General features: G+C 31.9%; 1 protein-coding gene across 3 annotated transcripts in view; it reads right to left on the bottom strand.

Annotated features, from left to right (window-relative positions):
• The window catches only part of LOC135122558 (neuroligin-4, X-linked-like), a 399,568-nt gene that overhangs the window by 32,261 nt on the left and 339,574 nt on the right, over positions 1–27,733 (bottom strand). For all 3 annotated transcript variants that reach the window (XM_064046822.1, XM_064046821.1, XM_064046820.1), the window contains exon 8: positions 20,716–20,992. In XM_064046822.1, the coding sequence (XP_063902892.1) occupies positions 20,716–20,992 (277 nt within the window). The remainder of the gene's footprint in view (positions 1–20,715; positions 20,993–27,733) is intronic.

Genomic DNA, 27,733 nt, shown 5'->3' with positions numbered 1-27,733 from the left:
CCCCTAGAGAATAAAAAAATAGGTCTAGCGTTTCCGCCGTCCTGTCGTCTGTCGTCGGATAATCCCCACCAACAATTTAATCATAATTTAATTTTGCATGCTATGTGCTACTTAAATTTTATAAAATACCAATTAAGGGGTTTTAACTGTAACACACCCCATCGTCGCAAGACAGATGGTGGAGGTGCCGGGCAAAAAAAAAAGAAAACGCTGACTACATTCTCCACAAGAAGTGCCAACAATGACAAGGGCGCCGTCCAACGAGTAGACAGACAACGTCAATGAGTTCACATTTGGGGACGAGCGACCCATATTTGACCACAAACCAAGAAGAACCCGAACCCATAAGCAGTTTCTTTCAATTGTTAAGGTATAATTTTTGTTTTCCAAGACGTAAAGATACTTTCAAGTTATGTCCTATGGTCCACTCTATTCATTGGTCGGAACTTTGAAGAAGAGTAGAAGTGAGAGTTTGTAGCGGAAGGAATTCCTGAACAAAGCTGAAAACAGGGAAAGAAGCTGGGATACCAGATGGTCCGAAAGATCACCTGATATCTGAGATAAGTTGAAATTCTAGATGGCTCAAACTTGTTTTTTCTTTATAACTTCACAATAATGTATATGTGAACCTATAGTAATTTTTTTTTAAACAATTGTCAATATGTTGTGATGTTGGTATGAGCCATTAGTTATTTTGATGGTGTTAGGTTGGCTACGTATAATGTTATATGTAAGCCATTTTGACGTGAAAGTGCTTGCACGACTGAAACGGCAATTTCTTGCGAATTTAGGTAAAATGAGTTCCTGAAAGCAAGGATCTGGACGGCCCCTAACGCAGCGAGAAAAAGAAGCTATCATTAGATTTTTTAAAGAAATGCAGACAGAGAAACCGACCATGCTACAAAAAGAAATTTGTAGTAAAGCTGCATATATTTTTGATGTACTTTTTTAGGATCATTAACGAAACACCAAACATTCCTCTTAAAATACTTTTTTTAGGTTCACTCGACAGTCGTTTTCAAAATTATCAATGAATTTGATGATTTTGGTTGCGTAAAAATTCCTGAAAAAAAACGCCATAAAATAAATTACAAGACTAATCCAACATTTCATTATATAAAAGAAGAGCTGGCAAGACAAATTCGTACATACCACGCCAATGGAAAACACTTCACCATTGACGACCTTCATCGGTTTGTTAGAAAGAGTGTGATTACATCGGCAGTAGGTCTAAATTATACAAAATTGTTAAATCAATGGGATATAAATGGAAAAAATTCAACAACAGAAAAATTTTAATTGAACAATCGCATATAATTGCAAAGAGAATTAAATAAAAAAAAAGGTATTTACAATATCTACAATCTGATAACTACATATTTGTCTTTTTGGACGAGACATGGATTTATGAAAATGGACGTCCAGTAAAAACGTGGGTTAAGGAATCTGATCCATTAGGCGTTCCTCAAAGATTAAAAGGTGAGGGTAGAAGATTCACTATTCTCCATGCAGGAACTGGAAGGGGTTTTTAAAAGATTGTGACCTAATGCTAGGTTCAGATACAGAAGCTAGAGACTATCGTAAAATCATGAACGCGAAAATATTTACTGAGTGGATAGAAAAACAGTTAATTCCAGCATTGAATAGTCTTGATAAAACTTGCGTAATAAATAGTCCTTGAAAATGCTCCGTACCATTCTGAGCAACTAAAAAAATTACTTGTGACATCCATAAACAAAGGGGAAATGACTCAGTGGCTTCAAGAGAACAATATACCTTATCCATCTGATTCCCTGAAGTGATATTTATGGGCCATTATTCGCGACAAAAAACAATACATTGAAAAAACTTATGCAGTTGATGATTTAATTCACAATAAAGGCCACATTATTCTTTGTTTACCACCGTACAACAAGCATATACCATTAGCTTCTGGTCCCAAACTGGAAAAGACAAAGCAAATGTTGTCAACAGCACTTAAAATTAAAATTTTAAAGAAATCGCTTGTACTTTTTCTTGTAGATATACAGGGTCATCAGTCATCACAAAAGATTGTACTCAAAAGTAGCTTTGACAAATTTAAATTTGTGTGCCATTTCTTATTTACACTAAAATATTAATTGTATTCTATTACAGTCATTATGGGAAAATTTCATTTTACAATATTATAGTAGCACTGTGCAACTAGATTCTGCTGTCAGAATGTTAGATGTCATTTACTTGTTAATTTTCAGAACAAAATACGTTTATTGTCTTATTATTATCTAAATGGGTCAAATTGCCACGTGCTCCAAAATTCTAGAGTTTGTAGTACTGAAAATCCTTTTTTGTACTGTCATAACTGAAATTGACAAATATCATCTGACGTTAGTGAAGTGAAGAATTAGAGCCGCAAAGTACCAGCTGCAATTATAAAATATATTAACATGTCAAAATTAATTATTATTGATATCAAAAGATTATTGTCCTCATGTAATAGTTCGGCAATTTTAGTTTAAAATGGTAAAAAATGCACTTTTGTACGAGTTTTGATTTCAGTATTTAGGGTATATTTACATGATAAATTTTGGGTTAGTACCACTGTCAGCATCCGTACCGGTTTCAAAATTTATTTCGCAACAAATCGGCCGTTGTCTCGTCCGTCAAAATTAGAAAATAGTGGGGCTTCGTTTATCTTTTTTAATACTAAACGTTTACGTTGAAAATTCGCATTTCAAATTGGTTTTACGAATATGACATTTGACACTTATTACTGACAAGGCTAATGCCAACCTAAATACGGACATTGGACTGCGAACAATACTAAAATTATTATTTCTTCAAAAAATATTTTTTTTAGAAAAACAGTACAAAAAATTATGCACATTACTCACGCCAAAGCCGTGTAGCATAACTCGCATTACTTGCATTCTTGCTCGCTATGCTACCCGGTACTCTCGGCGCTCGTAATGTAAATAACTATTGCTTTTGAACAAAGGATTTACACTCCGTTAAGGTTGAAGTGTGGTTGGTAATTTCATATTTTTGAAAACAAAAAAAAGTGGTCTTATTACAAAGCAGGGAATATTTCCATCATGTTTTGTTATTAAAATCAGAACATTAAATACCTGTTCAAAGAATGTCTTGTTTATTTTTTGAAGGTAACCTCGAATACAATGAGAAATCATGACCATGTCATATTATAGAGACACAGAAAATATTAAATTGTTTCAATAGCCACATTGATTCCACTCGTTTGTGATTGATAATCCTGTATAAGCAGACTACAGACTACTAGAAGATACCAGAGAAAAATATGTACTTTATACTTTACGACTCTTGAAACTAAAATGAGATTTTTTTTGTCAAAATGATCCTGTTATAGTGCTTTCTTCATGTATGGCTTCGAAGAAAAAAAACTGAAAAATGTATGAAGTTAATCCAATCATAAATGTATTAATTAATGAGAATTAAGAGTGTATTTACAAATTACGAAAACTTGCTAACAAATACTTAGAAATAATTAACTAATTTCTAGAATTGAGCGACCTAAATATTTTATGCTGTGGGGATTGAATTCACGGACTCCATACTTCTCTATTTAATTCATTTAATATTTGGTGGGTGTGAACTAGAATATTCTGAGCTTTCACACGCAGATACTACGTTAATACACATGATGTCAAAGTAAAGACCCGTAAATCTGGATTTCAACTGTGTGGCAGCTGACTTACCCGTAGGCTCGCTTTTGGTTTTCCGTTGAAAATTTTATTAATTCACAAACTTTCAGTAAGTTTACTGTCGACTACTTTAACCGAATGGACGAGGTAACCAACTAATAATTGAACAGACTTAATTCTACCCAGCGACAAAATATCTTTTATTCAATTAGCTTGATAAAGTTTGGCTCTTGATATTACTAAATTGCAACTACCGGCAGTAGACAACTTCATGATACAACTGCGTGAACGTCGATACTTTTATGATGGTTTGTGATCAAAGCAGCGTAATAATTAACAATTTAACGAAGTTTAAACGAAAGCTGATTGTGTTAAGAGAAATAAACGAGATTAAAGATTTTAATTATAATTTTCAATCAAGACTTGATAATAAAGTATATAGAAGCATAAATAATTAACGAGAGCCAAGTTTTAACAAACAATGGATGAGGTCATATTTTCTTACGTGTAATAGAAGTTGTTTTTTCTCAAACTTTCAACAACTTCAGAAGTGAGTTCTAAACTGATAACGCTTTGTAAGTAGTTCCACTTTTCTCTAGTAAAGCAGCAATAGTCGAGTTGAAATGCAAGCTTTCTTCTCTTATCCGGTCTGTAGGATTATATAAAACTAACTGGGGTGTATTACAGTCCTTACTTATTATTAAAAAAAGAGTAAATAATACCTTATTTACGAGTAAATCAACGTATTCATTAATTCAGTAATCGGATATTTTTCAAGTAATAAGTACCTACAATTAACTAGTCATTTGAATAAATTCTCAAAATGAAGCTTTAATAGTCATTAAATATTAAATGATTCATTTTTAATTTATCTTCTATAATCTGGTCTTTTGACGTTGTATAGCCATATGTTTCCTGTTCATTTGGAAGTCTTTTTTGATAAATTACGACAAAAAGCGAGCTTTTAAAACAACCTATTAAAAAATAATGAACCGTTTTAATTAGCCTCAATAAAGTATTTCACTAAAAAATAATTGAATAAAGTCTGTATGAATTGGGATAATTAAGCTTTCATTATGCCATTCAAATGAAATGAATTAGACAATTACACCATAATTAATTGCTGCTTGCTGCTTGCAATTTTTAAGGGAATATCAGGCAGAAGATAAAAAGCTAGAAATGAAAAATGGGACTAGCATTTGTCACTTTATTTAAATCGTAGCATATTAAGACCTAAAACAGGCTATTTTTGAAAAAACAAAAATCGTTATAGCCGGGAAATTTAACTTTGGCATTAAATCGATGCGGTGTGGAGAAGGGGAGGCAGAAATTCTAAATATATAAAAAATGTTTCATTCTTCAAGGGGGAAAGTTCAGAAAAAATTAAGGAGCGTGGTGTTCTATAATTTAACTCGGCCAACTCTAATAACTTGAAAAAAGTTGTACGAAATTATAACTTCAAACATTTCATCTTAATTTTGTCGACATGTCACGTTTTTGTTTCCAGGACAGAAGTTTTCTTGAGAAAATTATCATCTTATTGATGTTCCAGGTAGTAAGAACATCGGGTTGAGTTTATCAATTTAATTTTTCCTCGGTAAAATGTATTATGGATAAGGTTAATATAAAAACGATACAATCATTGATGGAGTTACCTATTTATTTTTAATCAATGAAATCCTTATATGTTTAACTGAATGTACGCAATATGAATTCTGGTTTTGTAATGCGCATTTCACGAAAATCTAATTTTAAACCTTCTTGGCGTCATAAAACACGGAAATGCAATAAGGTTCCCGTTATCGTGTGCCTGTTAACATTATTGAACAGATAATACCTGGCACAACTTTGCTTATTTGTTCATATGGAAGAAAGAGTTTCCTTAGTTAATGAAAAATTTTCGGAAAGTGCATATAATAGCTAATTATGGTAAAATTACTTTATTTACGTGTATTATGCAACATTTTTTCTAATTTCGCAGAATTTACAAAAAAAAATTATTGCTTAGACAATTCATTTAGATAAATGTTAATTGTACCTTACCAACTTGAAGAATACTTAAAAAAGAAAAGTTGACTATGTTTTCGTCAGGGTCAAATGCAGTGGAAGTTCCAGGTCTTTCATTTGAATTTACATTTGTCAACATTTTTCTTGACGTGGATATTTTTTGAGTAAGTGATTTGTCGATATAGCGTTCTGCTACTGTCGAAGACTTCCACGCTCCGTGCCTTTTAAGAGTTAATAGGTCAGCTGCATTTTCTCGTTAACAGTTTTCACATTCACAAAATGTTTTGTACTATTTTTCGTAAATTAATAACTTTGATTTTTCTGGCAATAAGTTGAATATTGCAACCGCAGCGTTCGTTCAGAATATCTTGTGGTTCCAGGTTATGTGTTATTAACACCATAACAACGAAAGTTTTAAGGAGGTGAGAATTTTAATTATTCGTGTTATCAATAGCAGTGTGAATAAAGTGTTGTTGCAAACATTTCATTCATCCTTTCGATTAAACTATTGTTTTAATAATGAGATTTAATATATATTTAAAATGGGCATTTTATTAATAGGAATTGAAAAAATAAATGTTTCTATTACAATACCCCAATTTTTAGGTCGAGACTTTCTTTTCCTAAAGCTAATGCATGAGTTATGCTAATAGCTTAAATAGCTTAGACAAACTCAAAAATCGTATGAAAGGATTAAAATTAATTAAGACATTATTCATAATGTGTTGGAAAGAGATCTCGAAGATCTGGCGCAGGTCCAAGAGGTTAAACAGTGAATTTTGAGCATTTAATTTATTTAACTTGCTTCCAGTTTATTTTAAATGTTCGTATTTTTTTTGTCTAATACCTCTTTATATGTTTAATTATATGTAGACACGGTATTCTGTAAAAATATTACAGATATGTGTTTCATTAACGAAACTAATTTGAGATTACATTTTCACAATTCATGAAAAGTCATTGTTGGTATAATGCATCACAAAATGAAGATCGATTAAAATCTCAAAGGAGTTTTTATAATATGTAGTTATTAATTTTGAATAAGGTGATAAAATAAACAGACTGGCTATAGGGCAGATGCTACTGTATTTTTAATGTCACCTGTCCCACGTATTGATACTCAACAATTTATTTCTTAGTAACTCAAATTTACATGACTAATTACACACATTGATTATGTACAAAATATTTCCGGAGCAACTTGACTGGATTCTCAACATTCATTAGACTCGACTCGTTGATTGAAGAATCTCGTTCCCGAAGGTGGCCTCTATTTAAACTCATCGATGTTTCGCAATCGAGGTCTTTCTGAAATACCCATCGCGACTTCCGCTTCCAGGCTTTTCTTTAGCGAACGCCGCCAGATCGCCGTCACCGACGATGAGTCACCCATCATCGCCGTACGTACTCGAACCCATAGGCGTTGGACCGGGGCGGCGTATGGGTTTATTTCGTAACAGTGTTTTCTTCTGTTTGTAAATGATCTCAACATTTACTGCACTATCGAATGTTTTTATGACATTGCAACAAAATATTAACAAAGTTTTCAATAATGTGTGTGCAGTAACTTATTACTGAATAAAAACAAATGCTATGTTGTGTTTCATAGCAAAAAATTTAGATACCTCCAATTATTTTGTAGATGGTATTGTATTTGAAGAGCTAGCGTTTTGTACGTGAGCTTGGTGTGGTGTTTGACTCAACACTTTCCTTTGATTCACATATTTGGGTTTTGTTATTTGTAATGGATGTGATTTTGATGACGCTGAAAATTGTTTGAACTGTTGTATCTAAGCTTGAATACGCTTCTGTTGTGTGGCTGTCACTGAACTCGGTTAATAATTTCCATTATTGAAAAGGTTTAACGTAGGTTTTTGAACACTGGTGTTTTTCTAATCGATAAGGTCTATCTACAAGATCTTTCATTAATTAAATTTGAGACATCTTCGTTAGTTTCCAGATGTAAACAATATTCAACATTAATTTTACATAAAATTTTGCATAGACTACTTTCTCTTTATAATTGGGTTTTTCACCCGTGTGACATTGAAATAATAATATTAATAATAATAATAACGTTAATTTTTCGAATACATTTTTTGTATCTTCACTTTGGCAACATTAAAAATAATGTTTTGAAATTTTTTTTGTTCATGTAACAGACCTCAAGAGAAGTTCGTATTTACAGTTCTTGTGACTCATCAGTAGTTTTTGAAATCTAATATAATATCAGTATTTCAATAAACCAAATAAAATCGCTGTGAAAACAGTCTAGTATGAGCCTATTTGATAAAAAATCTTATGTATTCATTTTTAGTAGATCATAATGAAGTATTTTTGAAAGGATTTTAATCAGTCACCCTCTATATGGTCAGAAGAGATTTTAATACACCATTTGGATTCACACTTTCAAGTGTTGGCGAGTGTACAGATAAGAAAATGCACCAAAAAAAAATAACTCATCTTGAAAACGGTCCTTGAAAACCTTTGTTTTGTTAATTACAGAAAAAAAAGTATCTTCGTTTGAGCATTTTAATAAATAAATGCCGATACAAGTCAGAATTAACTTTCAAAATTAATGATTAGTTAAAAAACCGTATACTTGTTTGTGTCATGCCTTACAAAATTAAAATTGAAGGTAAAGCTACTAAATAAATAATTGATGACAACTTTTATTTATAAGTTGGAAAATGTAATACTTACTTGTTGTAATTACCATTTTTTTTTTCGGATTATAATTCACTGACATAAAAAATGATATATGTTACTCTTATCGATATTCACCCTGGTCTCGGTGTTTATGTTTGTCTTGGTATGCGCCACTTTTGGTACCTCAAATATATAAATTGATTTCCTATAGTGTCTGGATATAGAACGTATTAGGTATTAGGAGAAGGAGGAGAATATATACGTACATACTAAAAAATATTATTAATAAGTTCCTTTATACGATAGCGTAAAATGTACTTTTAGTAAACTCCATATTTCTTTTTCGATTAAAGTGGTGTGGAGACATTCAGCATAAAGCAACATTTCAGCACTTTTTAAAGTGGAAACACATGCAGGATATTTGAAAAAGGTCTTTTTAACAAAATCCGTTTCAAAGCGTATGCATTATGGAATTTTAAGTAACGTCAGTTTCAAAGAGGAACTCACTTACTGTTTGCTCCCACAGTAATAAAGGAAGAGATTTCTGTTTGTAGAAGAATAATTAATTTGAATTGTAGAAGACGCTGCTAAATCTCAAGTTTAATTACGGTATCTTTATAGTTACGATATAAACTCTTTAATGTTGGCGCAAACGCACCATTAAGAAGAATCACATTTTATAGATGCATAACTAGGCAGTAATTTTAATTGCTGCAAATAGTTTCACTATTTGCTTATTATTCATAAGCGATGTACATACAAAAGAATCCAGGCTGAGCTACTACTTGACGTCGCAGTATCGGAAATAGCCAGCGGCCTTTGTACGTCTTTTATTCTCGATCTCTTTAAGTTTTTCTTCATTAAACGGAACATTCTTTGTGTATATTTTAAAGAACATGGTAATAAATACCCACAAAAACTCTAAGTGGATAAAACCCACGATGCGGAAAGAAAATTAGAGGGCCTATGTATGGTGAGCTGTTAGGGTCCAGTTTTTAATTAAACACCCTCAGCGCAAGGGCGTGACTTTAACTTCAGCCACACCTGGCAAAGGTGAAAAGTGCACCCTTCCTGAAAATTTTCAATTATGATTTAGGGCTCCCAGGGCGAGCGTCGACAAGGAAACAGGTCGTAAAGAGACGCACAGAGACAAATAATGATGAATGCGTTAAAGATAATGAAGATCCTCCAGCTGATTTTCGAGTCCTACCTCGTTTTTGCTGTAGCTCAGATTACTTTTCGATTTTCGGTTAGTTTTTATTGAAGCACACATAATGATCGGTTTTAAAAAGTATTTGTTAATAAGAATTAAGTTAAAATAAATGTAGTATAAAGTACAAATAGTAGAAATATGAGTACAAATGTTGAAAGTGTCGTTATTCGCAGCATTTTGAAATATCAGAAAATTCGACACAAAGATTTTAGCATCATCCAGAAACCTTTATGATCTAGAAAACAGCAGCGATTTTGTATAAAAGACAGGAAAAAACCTCGGTTATTATCAGTTAAAATTGTGTGTTATGTAATGTACAGTAGCTTGACTTTTTCATAACACAGTGAAAATAGATATTTAATCTTCCATATTTCGCAGACCATTCACACTGTAAGTTTCTTTTTCTTAGGATATTCTAGCTATTACACAAACGTAGTTATCTGCGTAATTATCCTTGAAATGGCACTTTAGCACACGAGATCAAGTTCAGATCATTCGAGAGCGCTAAAGACGCTTCGCTAAGGAGTTATAAAGAAAATGTTATGTAAAGCTGCATTTTAACAATAAAATACTTTGGTGAGTATTTTTACTTAAACATGAACTGTGTGTCTCTAATCTTAAATTTACTATGTGTAAAAAATTAGAACGAAATCAGACGAATCGTTTAACACATCAACTTTTTTTTGTACAAATTGTCAGGAAGGATGTTATTGAAACACAAGAAAGACTGCACTTTAGGATACATTTTTTAATAAAGGTTTATTTAAGATTTATTTAAAATGAGATTGAACGAAATTTGAAGGAAGTGTGGTACATAATTTCCTACGAAAATTTGATGGCCTAAACAGTTTAAGAAAAATCTTTTGTATATAAATTTAAAAATAGAGGTGTGTTACTAAAGTCAAAGGTACACGCTTGAAGTGAGGTTTACTTGGGAAATCCTAAAAGTATGGTCTTCAGTTCTTAAATTAGAAACAAGGGCGTTACTATAGGTCAAAGTTGTAGCAACGGAAAAAATTGAGACAGGAAAACATGAACTCTCTGTTGATATTTGTTAATAAACTGTTTGTCGGATGTCAAGATAGAAAGTTATGTGAGAAAACTGTGTATAGATTTTACGAGTGCTGAGGTTTTATAAAATTTGCTTCTTCAATGTGTTAAGCAGAAAATTTCCTGTTCATCTTTAATTTGGATTCAGCGTATTTACAAATGTGAAACTTGTGAAAATAAAAATGCCATCTAGCTACGCTCGAGTTGTCTACGAGATTTTTCCTTCTACCTCAGCCTAAATTAAAAAACCATTAAAAATAAATGTTTCTGGCTTGCCGTCTCGTACAATTTAATTTAAACTGCTGCGCTATCCTGACATATTGATGAGCCTGCCGCGTCGGAAAAAATAAATAAATTTGCTCGTCACAAAGTACACATTTTTATTCGTTTCTGCTTTTAAATTCATAATCTTTGCGTTTTAAAGTATGTTATGGCGTGTTTAAAGATATTAAAACGTCGCAAATACTCTTCAGAACATTTCTGCTGCCTGTTTCAATTTATCCTCGGTGAAATTTCGAGAAAGATGTATAAAACTCTACAAATTATTTAAATGTTGATGTTTTGAAAAGTAAAGAGATGTTATTGTGACAAATTAAAGTTTCTGTGTAATTTGTGGAATGTGAGGAGAGTGTGATGTATTGAAACCAATCACATCTACAAAGGCAACTATGAAAATCCAAAATGTTCATAAGTAGAAAGTTTCTCAAGCGCAAGAACTACTTCTTACTAAAACAAATAATAAAATAATTAGTTGTTACAAAAATAATCTCTTAATTAAGTATTTTAATTGATCTTAATATATTTTCACACATTGTTTTGTTAATAGATGTTTATTGGGGTGTCCAGAAAAGTCGAAACAGCGGGGCTACAGCTCCTCTCATAAGTTCTAGTCTTTGGTTTGACTCCATTGGTGTTAAGTTGCATTGAGGCAAGAGCTAGAGTTGTTGGACCACATGTTAAGGGTTCAGGTAAGGTTCAAGAGTCTTGCCCATAATATTACTTCGTGACTGTTCTTGGACCACATGATAACACTTCATTTGTGGTTTCTTAGCGTGGAGGACGGAGGAGAGGCACATATTGAGAATTTAAGCTTTAAGATAAACTAAATATACTCTCATTTCTGTTCTTCTAGTTTCATATTTGTGTGATGTTATATAACTTTTACTCTACTAGTGTTTTTAAAATTGTTACCGCAAAGATAAAGATTTCTGTCAAATTATTTTTGACAATAATCTACAACTTTGCAGCTGATTGATTTTAAAATCTTCAATAATAAAAAAAAGCTCCCATGTCGAAAATTTCAATACACCTTTTGTGCAAGTAACAAATAAAGATTTTTTGTGGTACAGATTTAAAAACACTAGTACAGTAATAGTTACATTGTTATAATCAGTAGTGTTTGATTATACTTTAGTCAAAAAACTAAGATAAAATCTTGAAATATAACCTGATAAAGAACCAAAAAACGTAATGTTAAAATTATGAAAATTCAAGAAATAATTCGGTTTACTATGAAATTTTGATATACAAATATCAAATTATAACGAATAGAAGCGGAATGACAAAAACTTTATGATCATTTGTGTAACATTCATGTATCAACTTCTTCAGGAATCGGTAGGTATTTGGATAATTGACAATGCCGCCGCGAAATCTCCCATATAAAATGCATTGCTTAATGCTTACTGTGCAAAGGCAAGGCGGAACGGCTAATAGAGGAGACCTATATCAACAAGAAAATGTCATTGATTCAGCTCAAAAAATTAAGTTTGTATGCCGCAACACAAAGGTTTTTGTTTTATTGAAGACCAAGTAATTAAATAATACCAAGACTTACAGAAAATATATAAGTAATCAAATATCTAAATATGAGAAACGATTGTTGTCGATCCTGTAAAGAAAAATCTGGAACGAATCAGCACATAACTTCATCTTGTAGCATCCTGGCACAAACTGACTACAAAGCTAGACACAACAAAATCATTCACAAAGACTTAGCAACGAATATGAACTTAATTCAAGATACGACGTGCTATTACACTTGCATTCCATCTCTATTCCTTGAAAATACTGAGTACAAGCTATACTGGGATCGCACAAAGCTTACAGACAGAAACATTACAGCCAACAGATCAGATAAGTATAATGATAATGAAACACACAAATGAAGCTGATGTTGCTGTTCCTAACACAGACAGCATAATACAAGCATACAACACCAAAATTTCAAAATATGTACAATTAATTATCGAACGAAAGGATGAAAGCAATGGAAAATCTGCAGATCTCAATCCTACCTTTATTCTACCTCCAATATTGGTGTGGTATCCAACAGTTTAGATAAAATTTTAAATCGTTACATTTATATGATTTAATAATTGTCAAAATACATTGTTACATATCACATTGTTCGTAAATTTCTCGAACAATCTGATCATACCAGTTAGAATAGGTTAACATCAGTAGGTCAGAGGAGTCTAAGTCATATTTCAAGTGATACCCGAATAAATGATACAGTATCAACAATAATTATACTAGATTTTTGGGGATGAACTTGTATGCTGTACTTCTAGAATTTCGAAAATTACTTTCTAAATTTAATTAATGCGTAATGATAGCAACTTTGCCTGAATGCCGATCATTTCAGGGTCAGTGGTGAGTCTTAATAATAATAACAATAATAACGGTCTTTATTTCTTGTATATGATTGTTGCTTTGGCCGCATGCGTCATAGCACCATCTTGTTGAAAGGATTCTCGATGCAGTTCTTTCGTGCTTTGAATTGTTCTCAAATCATCTTCCGATATCGTTTTGAATTTATGGTTGCCTCGAAAAATATGAGTATCAATCGTCTACGAGACGTACCACCCCAAAGAAAGAAGCAAACTGACCATATTCTCATATTATGAGAATATTTACAAAGGTATCTAGATAAATTAACGCCTCGACACTATAAAATGTAGAATCTAGAAGCTCATCGTTCATATTTTGCTGAAACCATCGACAGTAATTCAAGTGTTTAAGACAGTCTGGGGGCTTGAATTCTTGTAATATTCGAACTTTATAGTGGTATATTTGCAATTTTTTCTTTAAAATGTTCTGAAAACTGGAATAATTGACATCATCTCTTCGATTCAGATGTCTTAACGAAGTGGACGTATGTTCTTCCATATTATTGTCCTAAGATTTTTAATATTCTCTGATAATTATCTACAATTTTTAATAAAATTTGTCGACACAACATTAAGAGTAGAAAATTTTGAAGAACAAAAACGACAAATTAAGGAACGTAAAAGTTTGAGCCGAGATAACTTTGGTATTTTAAATTCTTGAAAAAATATTCATTTTACACTTACGTTGCAAACTGGTTTGGGAGTGTGAAACGGTAGTTAAAAAAAAAGGTAAAGCATTAACTAAAAATAAAAGTCAGTTAATGGGGAAAAGAGAGAGTTTATGGGGAATGGAAATGGGACAAGAAGTAAGACGGATAATGAGCGAATTATGGTTGACTTCGTAAGAGCGAACAAAGCACACATATCAAAAACAAGATATAAACAGTCTTTCTTTATTTTTCGGTAAAATGAGTGTTTAGTTGCACTTAATGCTGCACTTTGGTTCCACGTTCCCCAGAAATTCTAGAAATGTTGAAATCGAAGGTTTTATATATTCCATGTGACCGACTCTACGCCAATCAGATGTCGCTAAACGTTTCATTAAATGCGTGATTAACTTAATTGCAATTAAAATATATTCTAAGCTGATCGCTAGAGCGTGAAAAACTCTTTGTAAAAACAAATTTGTTTGGTTTAATATTTTGGGACTTCTAGAATTTTTTAAAAAATTTGATACATTTCTAAATGTATGTATTGAATATGTATTTTCGAAATGTTCTTCAAGATTTTACATTTTTATAAATTTTAAATTTGTTTAATTCCAAGATATTATTATAAAAGTTTTAAACATTTCCATCACACAGTTTTTATCGGCACTGTGTGATGGAACACAGTGTTCTTAAGCACACGACTCATGAAACTTAACCTCCGGCGGCAACGCTGGCAAATCGTAAAACAAAGTAAATAGTACCGTTTATGGTTTAATGGTTTAATAAATATCAACAAGTAATTTTTTCGTAGGACTGAACATGAAGGGTTTATTTTGTTCCAAACTTTTTCATCTCTTTGTTTTTCCTTTTTGTGCTCATAACTTTTTTATTATTAATGTCACTTTGAAAAGTTATGATCTTATTATCTAGAACAATTACACAGTTTTGTCAGACTCACTGTTACGGAGTTACGTATTTGCAAGATGAATGATTCCGTTTTATTTATACATAGGCCATACCTTACTAAAATCAAAAAAGTCGCTACCTACCCAAAATGCCGAATTGAGTGGACTAGTATATTTTAGATTTCCTTTATCCACTGTAGGTATATATATATATACATATATTTTATACATCTACGATTAATAATAATCTATAATTTTTACAGGTAAATAGCTTGTACCGTTTGCATTCTTAAGCACGACGCCCATTAAGAACAGTGCGGTGTAGAGAGGAGCCAGCATAAATGGTTTTATTCCCCCAAATTAATAGCTTCGATTCCATGGTTACATATTCAAATAAACCCACGCAATTCGTGTTTACGTTTACTTGGATTACCTGAATGTATCGCTATCACATCAATGACTGCTGAAAACTGAGCAGGATGCAGAACACTTTACTTGTTAGTTCTTTGCCTATTTTTGTTGATCCGCTCCTATTACTTGGGTTTCCAAAAAATATTATGCTTTGAATATTGTTCCAAAATCTATCTTATTTGTTCGTTCGCAATGGATGTCTTCATTTAACCGTCCGATTTTTATCCGATATATCACCATACGCAATACTCCGCTTCATCTTTGTCGTTTTAGGTACCAGTAGTGTTCTCCGTAGGACTCATAAATTAGAACCACCGCTTCGCGTTTATCTACTTTGTATGTTAATCCCTTGTTAGCTGTATCTAGTGGTGCTGAATGCACAGAAATTACCGTGAATTTTTAACAAACTTTGTACAAGGTTATTTACGAGATGGTTCGCCACTAAAAAATTCAAGTCAAAACTGGAAGTACAATTTCAAAAGAATCTCTGACATTTTATACTATGTACATACTTATAAAAAAGTAAAACATCTCACTTGTTGTAACAACATCGAGGTAAAATATGGTATAATATATCAAAGACTACTATGCAATTGTGTTGTTGGTTGCGTTTTGGATTTCTAGACGAAGAATGTCCCGTGAATAACCTTGTATTTTCTGTCTCCCGATAACGTGAACCTTGATATTCCGTGTCTCTAGACGCTTCTTCGGAAGTTGACTCCAGAGGATTGTTTTAATTAGGAGTTCAACAGTGACGTCTCAAGATATTTAAGTCATTGACCGGCTAGACGCGTCACGAGCGGCACTTAATAATTGCGCCAATGAACTTCATGTCCATATGAATAATAATAATTAATAATGAGCGCACGCATGTTCTTCGTATGCATTTAAATCTCTGTTTTGTGATAAAAAATTAAGTTAATTTACGTCGTTGTTAATAAAAAATTAAATTAATTTACGTCGTTGTTAATAAAAAATTTTACTTTATATCTAAGGGTGTAATGACAAATATTATGTGTAATTCTTTACATGGCTGCCTGTACGTGTAGATGAAGCCACTTAACTTAGCGAAATAAGTAAATCACGTATGAGAAAATATATAACTGTTATAATTCCTTGAAAGCTATTTACAATAATAATATAAGCTACCTATAATACCAGGGTTTAGTTAAAAAGGTGAATATCCTGAAAGTCAATTCACAGGAAGGGCCGGGGGAATAGTGTTATATGAGTTTTATAAAATAAGTGGTGTCAAACGATACGAACAGAGCAAACTATCTTTATGAAAACAGTAACACTATCAGTAATAGTGTTATTATCATTTAATATTCAGTACAATAGAAACGTCATTTAAATTTAAACAGAAGCACACAATATTTGTTTAGGGAACTAACCAATAACTTTTGTAATAGCTTGCGGCGACAGTCTAGATTGAACGGAAATAGTTTAGTTCAAATGTAATAAATAGATTTATAACTATTAAAATTAATAAATTAAATAAAATAACGATTTCCTATTAATATAATTAAATTAACATGTCTTTTTGTTTAGTTTTCACTACCAATTATACGTAAAACAACAAGACAGAAAGTGTTGTAAATAAGGGTATAGTGGACATACTGTGAGAAGAATATGCTGGTCTGTGGTTTAGACTAAAGCAATTATAACCAAATAATATTTTTTGACGAAACCTATATTGCGTGTCAAATTTTCCCATAGCCTTAAAAATGTACGATGACTATATTCACGGAAGGGAAACTACACGGATACACCTAATGTGTTGACTTTATATTTAACCGGCTTGTTACTAGACCGTTCGATCTAGATTTTTGATTTGTAAACTTTCTATATTAAGATATTTTAATTTGATCACAGTTTGTCGAACGCACCTCCTAATAAATTTTAATTTGCGAAAATACATATTTTCGTGGAAAAATGACATTTTACCATAGGCTTTTTAATGCATTTTTATTTAGATAAATATTTTTGTCCCAACACGGTCTAAATTCATGTGAATCCTTCCGAATGCTTTTACGTATAGTTTATTGGTGTGTTCTTTACAAAGTATTTCCACTCTAACAAAATATGATATGATATATTATGTTAAAACGCAATTCAGATTGCCATAGTTGTCATACATGCCTTTTGAAGCGTATTTGTTCGGGATGCTGGAAAACTAAAGGTCGATACGTACTGCGAGTTTAAAATAAGAACATAATTTGATAACAGGTATGTTGTGATTAAGCTTCTAGATGGATTCTCAGATTGTTTTCTACGAATGACGAGAGTGATAAAATTGTTTTAACCGAGTTGTCGTGGGGATAACGTACTTAAGTTAAAACATGACTGAAATTTTTCCAGCCATAACAAACATTCGTGTCCAGCATTTTCTGGTGAATATGATTTATCGACATCAAAAGATAGAAGTTTTAGACAGTTTTAGACTCCAGACACACTCGATGGTAATCAAATTGTGTATAACGTTGGAAAGCACAAAGACCAAAGTAAAAATAAACTAAAAAAAAACATTGTGCATTCTAAATCCTAAAGTGTTGCATGCAGACAAAGCAGTGGTATCAATACAGTCTACTAGAGCAAGAATGAAATGAAATAATATTCTCAGATCTCTCACAGCATGTGTTTTTAGTAACAGCTGGCCATTTATATTATCCGAGAAGGAAATTATTTCAGGAGTAAACATATGCGAACAACATTTATCCAGCTGCAATTTTAAATTATTGTTGAACAACAATTATTATTCAGTTGATCATATTAAGTACATAACAATTAGGAAGCATCGACTACAGAAAGTCTAAGATTATTTTACAATTAAATGAGAACTGCTTTCGTTTTATTCATAAAGCATCTTCAGATATCATATTGTTCAAATTCAGATAACAAACTACAAACCTCTGATACAAAGCTAATATGAAAGAACATTTTTTTATTTGAAACCATTACCACTTTTAATAAGAAAAATAAAATACAAGACCAAAATAACTGAGCTGTATTAGGACATTACTATCAGTGTTAACGAGTATGAAAAATTGGTGTACATAGCAGAGAATTCACGATGGCAACTAATTACTCATATTAAATTGGACAATTGTTACTAAATTATTCCTACTTTATTGTAGATCTTCCAGGTAAGAGGCTGTATGTATTGATTTAGGAGAGAGGACGGGACATTACTGCAAATAGATTTATAAATCATTGCTCGATTATCTTGGTAAAATTAGGCACGACTGGTATTGGCTGGTAATTTTTTACCTGTATATTATCGTTTTTCTTTGGACCCCGACCCATGCAATTTTAGCATGTTTCCATTAAGTTATAAAAGAAAATAATCTTTTTTGTGGTGAATTAAAATTCATGGGATTTTATCATCACCAGCTATTTTTAATATAATAATAACGGGTCAGACAATTTTAATAAATATTTTTTTGTTAGGACAATGGAAAAACGTAAAAAGCCTTTACAAAATTGACTTTTCAATCTGTACTATACAATAGAATCTTTGTGATCCGTTTTATGACATGCAGTTAATTCTCGTATGGCGTTAATTATACTAAAACTTTGAAGAAAAACAATTTCTTTTGGATCTTATTTAGTAATAAAAGAAGGTAAGAATGAAGTAATATAAACTAATTTTCTTTATAATTTCTAAACGTAGTTAGGCAAGTTTTCTTCGGCAGAGTCACAAGTACATTAGATAAAAAAATAGTATTAATGTTCTGGACGCATTGAAATAACTGAACGTTTTCTCTTTAACCTGAAATAAAGATACACCTCTACTTTTACTTCCCGAGTGTAAGCTAAGGAAACATTGTAATCCAGTTCATCGGGTTAATGGCTACTTTCACATTTTCTCGATCTCTACAGTAGAAAAAACATAGGACTGCCGTTTCCGTCTGTCTGTCTGTCTGTCCGCCGTCCGCGTGTATATTTATTATATTATTTTACTTTAAATTGTATATAATAACATAGTCATATACGTGTAGTTTATGAATCCGTGTAGATCTTTTACCCGAGACATTCAAAGTTTTGGAAAAAAAATTAAAATTATATAACAATATTTTGCAATTTAATTTTGAAACTGCAAAATTGCAAATGCTCTGAAATCTTGCAGACGTTTTAAAATTGTCGTAAGTATGGTAAATTTCTAATCAAAATACACGTGTTTATTCCTTTATCTACTTATATTTATCTCCTTTCAAAAAATTGAGGAGGTCATCTAAAAATCTTGCCGAATGAATGCTTTCGAAAATGTGCAAAACATGATGACTTGTGATTTATCATTGCATTCATATTTATTATCCTACTTATAGGGGTTTTCAGAAAAAAAATCTCTAAGTCAAATTTTGTAATTTTTCGAAAAAGTTGGACATGTTTTATTCTATGTATTGTACAGTAAGTGCTGAAAACGTTGACCATTTTGTTGTAAGATAGATGAGCTCTTCGTTTAACTCCATCGATTATATGGTTCAACATTTCTGTACCAGTTCCATTGGATAATTCCTCGTGCTCCGTTAAGTATCGCGTGGATGTTTAAGGGGTCTGCTCTATTATCTGTCTAACATTTCCATTATTTTTTGGAGTTCTCTTATCTTTAGACCTGTCACTTCCCTCTTTTCTTTATAACGGAACTTTGTCATACATCGTTGTAATGCGTTTCAAAAATGGGAACAGTCGACGAAATTTTTTAGGAAATTCTTCTCAAAAGTCATTCCAAGCTACTTGAATCGTATACTCCTACATGCCGTTTACTTTCTGTCTATTTCGAAAATACCATTCAATCATAAACGCTCTCTACTACAATGAAAATGCCATTTTTGAGTTTTTAAGTAAAAATGTAAATAAAGTTCTCAAAAAAACTGTTTTTAATGTAAAGATTGTTTCTGCAGGAAGGAATAATAAGCAAGAAAACAAGAAAAGTAAGATTACAAGGGACGTTTTCGGTGATAGTTGTTAAAGTCGTAGCGAGATTGACGTAAAATTTAAATCAAAGTTAAAAATCAATTTATAAGATCTTAGTTTTTGCCTGTTTGAGTATTCTGTTTCAAATTTTGCTATAACATAACTTTAGACGCAGCGTTAAACATATTATTTTAGGGAGACTATATATGTCAATTCCAAGGATAACTCGATTACAAATTATGTTACTTGCCAGGTATAATCCAACATAAATTGCATGTTTCTGTTTATAGCAAATAATAATTATTAAAAAAATTGTAGAAAAAACTAGAATTTTCCTTGTTCTCAAGCCATGTCGCAAAATGAATAATTTTATTTTTGAAGATTCTTTATCGTATAATTAGTTTCCTGTGACAAAAACAGTTCATGAGATTGTGATAACTAATTTGAGGTGAAATACCCTGTATTTGAGAATCCACTCACTTTAAGGTGTACATATTACAAATCGTGGAGCTATAGGAAAAAATTATGTTTGATTTGCACTGAACGTTAGGACTAAAAACTAAAGATTAAGAAAAAACTTACTAATGCTTAGATAATATTGCGTCCCGATTTCGTACGGCTCCCACACAAGTCCACGATACCGCGTCTTTTCTCGGAGAGTCCCGTAATCTGGGACGTCCTTGTGAATCCCCGGAGCGTTGGGATCGCCCGTCTTGGCAAAGTTGCTGAAAAAGTTGAGCACTGCCTCCGCCACTCCCATGTCTTGCTTGCTGAAGTTTTGGGCGAAGAATGGCATGCCCCCGACCAGGGGCATCCCGAGTATATACGTGACGTCTTCACCCCTCACGCTTCCCAGCCGCTGAAAACGAAAATTAATTAGACAACTTCATTAATAAAGATTTGACAGATAAATGCAAAACTTGGAATTGAACAATATTGTACCCAGACGGAACGACGGAATGCCTCCAACGGGTCTCTATTAGAAATTTAATTAGGAAGTGTAAGGATGGAGGTAACTGTAATTAGCAAAATAAAACTGGAAGTTTAATCATTATTCTGGATCTATCGGGAAGGCTTTGAATAAATTGTTCGAAATGTGGACTGCGCTTTTGAAATTCGATGGCTATTCTCTATTCTATTGGCACCAAACTCTGCTGACAATTTTGAGAATTTATTGCGTTTACAAGTGCTGCCGACAATTTAAGGAATGTGGTGGATACATTCAGAAAAAGATATGTAGTACTTGAAGCAATGTTTGTTTAGAGGATATTCTGAATTTCAAATGACCTGAATGGAGATATTAGCCCAGCGAGATGCTATCTTAAGCATTCAGACGAAAAAACAAGACAGGAAGAAGGATCTATGGTGGAAGCGCAACAAAAATTGTGCGGCTACTTGTTTTACATTATATTGAATTGCATGTGCATGTTAAGTAAGAGGTAAAAAGGCGAGTGGAATGAAAAACACTTTTAATAAAAGGACTCTCTATCGAGGCATATCTTGAGAGACTTCAGCTTTAAGATGTTCCCGGTAGGTATTTAAAATATTGATTCGAAACAAAAAGCAGGTATTTGATAAAAAAAGGCGAACGAGAGGAACATGCAATTTAAAAAGACGCAGGATGTCACCCTCATCGTTTTATAAAATACAGTGTGCAGCTTGGAAAACGTTTGTGTTGACATACATATTTGATGTTTATCGTTCCACCTTCCACTATTTACTTCCACACATCGGTGTAAGCATATTTTGTAGATAAAGAAGTATATTATCTACATTGTTATAACTAAAACAGCTAAAATTGTATAACGACTATTTTCAGTTAAATATATCATGTAGTTAACGAATTGTCGTTGACGTGAAAAACGTTTGTGGAATATTAAAACATTTTACTTATTCAAACGGTTGTCTTGTTAGGTATAAAACAATTTGTGGTGGTTGTTTTTTGCAAGGAGCATTTGAGGCGGGATTATAAAGAATTTAAGTTTAAGATCGCAATAAGTGCATGTTCAAATCTCCTCCAAATACACTTAGTAATAGGTAATAATAGTCAATAGTTTCTCACTGAAGAATTAACTACACTTTTGTCAGCTGTGAAGACTATAAAACAGGTTTTGGTTAATAATTTGTCTAACTTTGGTTCATTGCTTTAAATATATTTTTCGTTTTCCAACGATTTTAGATATTCTAGATAATATTGTCTAAGTGAATTTTATAATGGTGGATTTTTTAGTTTGTTGGTAACATAATTAATATTATTAATGTAAATTGGCTAACAGGTAAAGCAGGATATAACTTTCATTCATACAGTGCCACTAAAAATAAATTTTAACTTTCGTGACGTGATCGAAAATATGTCTATTTCCTTTTTAGATGATATATAATTTTTTCTTAGAGTCTCACCTTTTCCTTTATTTAAGTTTTTATTTGTATGAGTATGTCATACATTTTTAATTAGACACATTCAAGTTTTACTTTAAATCTACCTTAACTGCATTTGCTTGGTTTATTAGCTCTTTTGTTCTTTATTATGCCTAATTACGTAAACTGAACTAAACAACACTTATATTACGGAATCGAAAGTTTCTAATTTCGTTGTTTCAAAAACGTGCACTCACGTGCGAACTACTTTTGTGCTTTGTTTAAATTTTAATGCGAAAAAGTCCTTTTTCAAAAGAAGTTGTCTTTTGGGGTGCATTTTATAATAGTAGAGAGAGTTTTGTTTTTAAAGATCTTAAAAATCTGCACGGAGATCTATTACTGTTATATACTCTGACTAAGTCTAACATAATAAGTAGTAGCGATTTGTACCTATGACATCAAATACTGATATTTCTCATTTCAAATGAGGTTATTTTCGATGGTAATTATTTGTATTATTTTTTCTGTTGATTCAGATATATGTATATTGGTTTGGAAAAGACGGAGTATTGTGTAGAGCATGTTGGGACGACCGAGAAGTTAGAAAAAAATGTGAAGAATCCAGAAAATGACCTTTCAAATATACCTATAGTTGCAGAAATTGTTTAATCGCTTTTTCCAAGATTTTACGTATTGTGCTTCAAATAAAATTGTCACATGTTCATAATATAATACAATAACCTCAAAAAGATCTGTTATGGTATATCTTGCATGAGTGCATTAAAACAAAATTAGGAAAAGATTTGAAAAGCGCGGCTAAATCAAGCTTTTCAAATGCCAGGTTTCCGGACGTGCACGTCTAAGTCACTAAGCAACTAAGTAAGCAGTAAACAAGTTAATTCAGTTAGTAACATACAGCTTTTCTAACCCCTCATACGATTTTCAACGGGTCAGAAAAGATTGAAAGCGGTCAGTAATGAACGTAAGCAGTCAGAAATGAAGCTATTTCCGACCTCTGAGGGCGCCACTGTTGATTTAAACTAAAAATGTGAAATTAAGGTAACTATAGTTAATTTAATAAAAATTTAATTCTGTCTAATATTTTATCGCAATAAACCATAATATTACAGAGGTAAGTTTTTTTACTATTATAATGTTGCTTTATTTAAAAAATAAGATAGTATTAGCTTAATGACAATTGGATGAAAATGATAAAAACAGGGTTTCTTTATTAGAATGTTATGGGACATAAAGTCAAATACCTTACCAAGATCTAAAAATGTGGTTAAAATATAAATATGTAGTTAACATTTTGAAAAAAATGTATAATAGTCTTTTCTATGGATTAAGATTATAGGGTCCAAATTGATTACTAGAAAAAAAGTTGTTTTCATTAAAATATTTAAGAATTTGTTCAACCATTAATCTTTCAAAAACTTAGACATCACAGGGAGTAGAGAAATATGTCTGTAATATAATATAGTTATTAACATCGTTGACAATACCTGCTTTATGTAATGAGACTGCTTTCAAACAATTTGGTAAAACAGAGCGAGTATTGTTTTTATTAGTTATTTTAGTTAATGGTGCAATAAGTATGAATTCAACTGGTTTGATTTGGTTAGCATTTAAACCATAAATATCGCTACTATGTTTTTTAATTTACTTAATCCGTCACGAATTTGTATGTCACCGAGCGTTCCAAATGAAAAAAAAAATATGGTCGAAAGTTGTGTCTACAGAACTTCCCTCGCACGTAAAGTACAATGAAACATATCCAGCATTTTCGAGTTGAGTTTTTTCTTTACTCAAGTTTGTGATGACGTCATCAACATTTTTGTAAGTACACAACGCAACTTAGATTATATTGTAAAGTATCAGTTTTGCGATTCTAGATTTAATCAATAAAATAAATTGACCCATATGAATGGAATGATACATGACAAGTACAGACTCATCATATTTTGGACATTTTGGATAGGATTTATTCGGCAAAATTTTTGAGCTGACGTCATCAATTTTTTGGAAAGGCTAAAAATATATCTTGATTAAAAATTCATCATGCTTATCATAACTTTAAAACAAATGCAAGACTTGAAAGTATTTAGTTTTGCAGATTCAAAATTAAATTGCAAATTGTCGTTTTTTCAAAAATCTGGTAGAAACTCAACACGGAGTCATAAACTAGAACGACATAGTTCTATAATTTTATACAATTTAAAACCCATTTACTATGTACAATTTTATTTTATTCTTGGTGGAGATAACTAGACAAATGATATTCCTAATATAAATACAAAATTTGACAACAATCAAAGATTATCTGCCTAATAAGAATCCAGGGACAGCATACAGATGGACAGATAGATAGATAGACCGATGGACGGACAGACGGACAGACGGACATACAGAAGACAGACAGACAGAAATAGGAGACCTGTCTTTTCGTACTATAGGGGTCATGAAAGGTCGAGAAAACGTAAAAATGAATGATTTTTGGGTACTTTTATGTTTTCTCGACGCTTCATTACCCCAAGAGTACGAAAAAAGTAGTCTCTCGCTTCCGTCTGTTTGTCTGTCTGCCGGATTTATAGTAGACAGATAATTTTCGAAACTACCAAAATTTGGCTAGTCATCCCCACCAATAATTTGATGACGTCGTCTCAAAGGATTCTAAATTAAAATTATTTAAATTTTATACATAGTATATTCCTATACTTAAGGTGTACGAATCCACTTTGAGTTTTTTCCCTAAACACAAAATAATAAAGATTTTAAAACCATGACTGATGGATACTTAAGTAATCAGAAACAATGACTTATATATGGTCTTTTTGTAATATTATGTGATCGCTGGTAACTGACGTGGGCATTATAGGCTTGGCCTCTGCCAGATCGTCCATTTGTAATAGTAATACTAATACTAATAATAACATTTTACTACTAATATAGTTCTATGCCAAACTTGACAGCTTTTTTTTTTCTCTTGCGCTGAGACTAGTATTATCTGTGTTGATAACGTAATCACAAAGTTTTTCGGCCCGTTTTGCTCCATTGTAGCTTAATTAATGAAATTTGCCCGCTCCTCTCTTTTGAGGAGACAAAAACAATACAATTTCATTTTCTTTTAACGTAAACGCTTGTCATCCAAACGCACTAATCGTGAATTCTTTCGAAGTATAAACATAAGTAGTCGAAATTATGCGTGTAGTGAGACACTGAGAAAACATGTTTTTCCGTTGGTTATTTGTTTGAATTAAGTATATTACATTTTATCCCCATTTGTGCGGACTGCACCCCATCGGAATTCGTTTAGAATTACTTACACAAGGCATTGATTACACGATGACTTAAAAAATTAATAAATGGGTCTGTCAATGTATTTCATTGATTAAATTAGGAACGGCGCACTCTATTTTCCCGAAAATTTTGGAATACAATATTATTAATATTATTATTATTAGTATTACACTGCACCTATGCAAAGTGATATAGGTGTCCTTGCAAAAATGTTGATGACGTCACAAAATTTTATTTTGTAAACGAAAAACTCATTTGAACCATGCGCGTAGCACGCTTCTTGCCATTTACTTCTACGATAGAAACATACCTTTATTTGCATTCAGAGGGGTTCTTATAAAAAATATAAAATTCGCAAAATTCAATTTTTAAAAAGCTGGACATGGTTTATTGTACTTCTCGAGTGAAAGAACTTCTGTTGAAATAACCTTCCATGAATTTTTTTATATTGAAAATGTAAACACTTAAGAATTGTAAGCGTACATGAAACGAGAACTTTGGTTGATCACCTTTGTCATTGCAATAATTATTTTTACAGTTCGTTAATAGCAGATTTGAAAGTGATTGTATGTATAAAAAACAAACCAAGAAAATGTGTAAAAGTCAATTAGATTTAACCAATGTGTGCCGCTTTTTATAACTACACAATCAATGAAGTAATCATATTGCAATAATTCTTAACTATGTAGTATACTTTGTGACAATTAGAAATCATTTGCTATTTCTATAATTACATAATATTGTTAATTTTTAATTTCCTTCAATGAAGAAATACAATATAATACTCGTATATGGCACGCTACTGTCCGTTTGATATGAGGAAATAAATGATTTTGGATTTACGGTTCAAGTTTCAGTTGAATAATACGAGCAAACATGTGGTCAAAATATCTGTTCTGACCTATCTAATAAAACCGCAAACACAACAATATGGTGGACCTTCGTTAGAGACAACTTGTATTTGGCATGTGCGCTAGTTCAGCCACATAAATCAAGTTCTTCCAAGTGTAAAATAAACTTCGGTGAATTATTGAGATTTATACCAAAAATGAGATCAGTTGTGTAGCATGTATATTTATTTTTTGGGGCTTTAATATCGTACGATATGGGTCTTGTAATAAATTAGGATTTTAAATCTGATCGTTGTTCTGCGTATATGTATTTTATTACGACATTTGAGGTACCACAGAGTTGTAACTTGAGCCCTTTACTGTTTCAGTTGTTTATATTAGATCTGTTTGCTTGATTTAATTATAATGTAACTGTTCAATAAATTTACGTACAAGCTTTATGTGCGATTTTAACGATATTGTGAAACGGATTTCCAGTTATAGCAAAACATTTATTAACTTGTTGAGTTTACTGTACTAATCTATTACTATGGTGAACATACGTCCGAATCAAATTGAATTATAATGGCTTTGTCGGAGATTTAAAAAAAATATTCGATCATTAGTAAATTTGATGATGTCTCCACTTACAGATAGCATCAATAAACTTCTTTGATTAGTTCACTCCCGCCAACTTTAACTGTTACATTTTTCCGGACGTTAAATTTGAAGTTATCTTGGCCAAGATTGTTCGTGGTGTCATTATGACTGTCTGGAAATAAGTGTTAAAAAATAAAAACAGAATCAGCAAAACTTTTCCTCAAGTTGGTAATAGAAAATTAAGTTGTTCTGCTCAACGTCTCTGTTACACATAATGAATAACAAAGACAATTTTGTTAGCCGAACAACGAGAATCTTTGAGGATTTGTGCATTCGTTAAGGCAAAGTTAACTTCAAGTATTAGACTATGTTTTTAATCAACGTAAAAACTCAGATACTTAGTTTTTTTTACTGTCATTAGACAAAGTAGTTGTAAGTAGTTGCCTAATGATAATAATTATGTGAGGTGCCGGTGAAGACGCAGATGGTAAAGGGGATGAAGCGGTCGCATG

This window comes from Zophobas morio, unplaced genomic scaffold, assembly GCF_036711695.1.
Source record: "Zophobas morio isolate AGI-343-1 ecotype UQ-CSIRO unplaced genomic scaffold, CSIRO_AGI_Zmor_V1 ptg000005l, whole genome shotgun sequence".
Classification (NCBI taxonomy): domain Eukaryota; kingdom Metazoa; phylum Arthropoda; class Insecta; order Coleoptera; family Tenebrionidae; genus Zophobas; species Zophobas morio.
The sequence above is the reverse complement of the archived record's forward strand: the minus strand, read 5'-3'. Positions and strand labels throughout refer to the sequence as shown.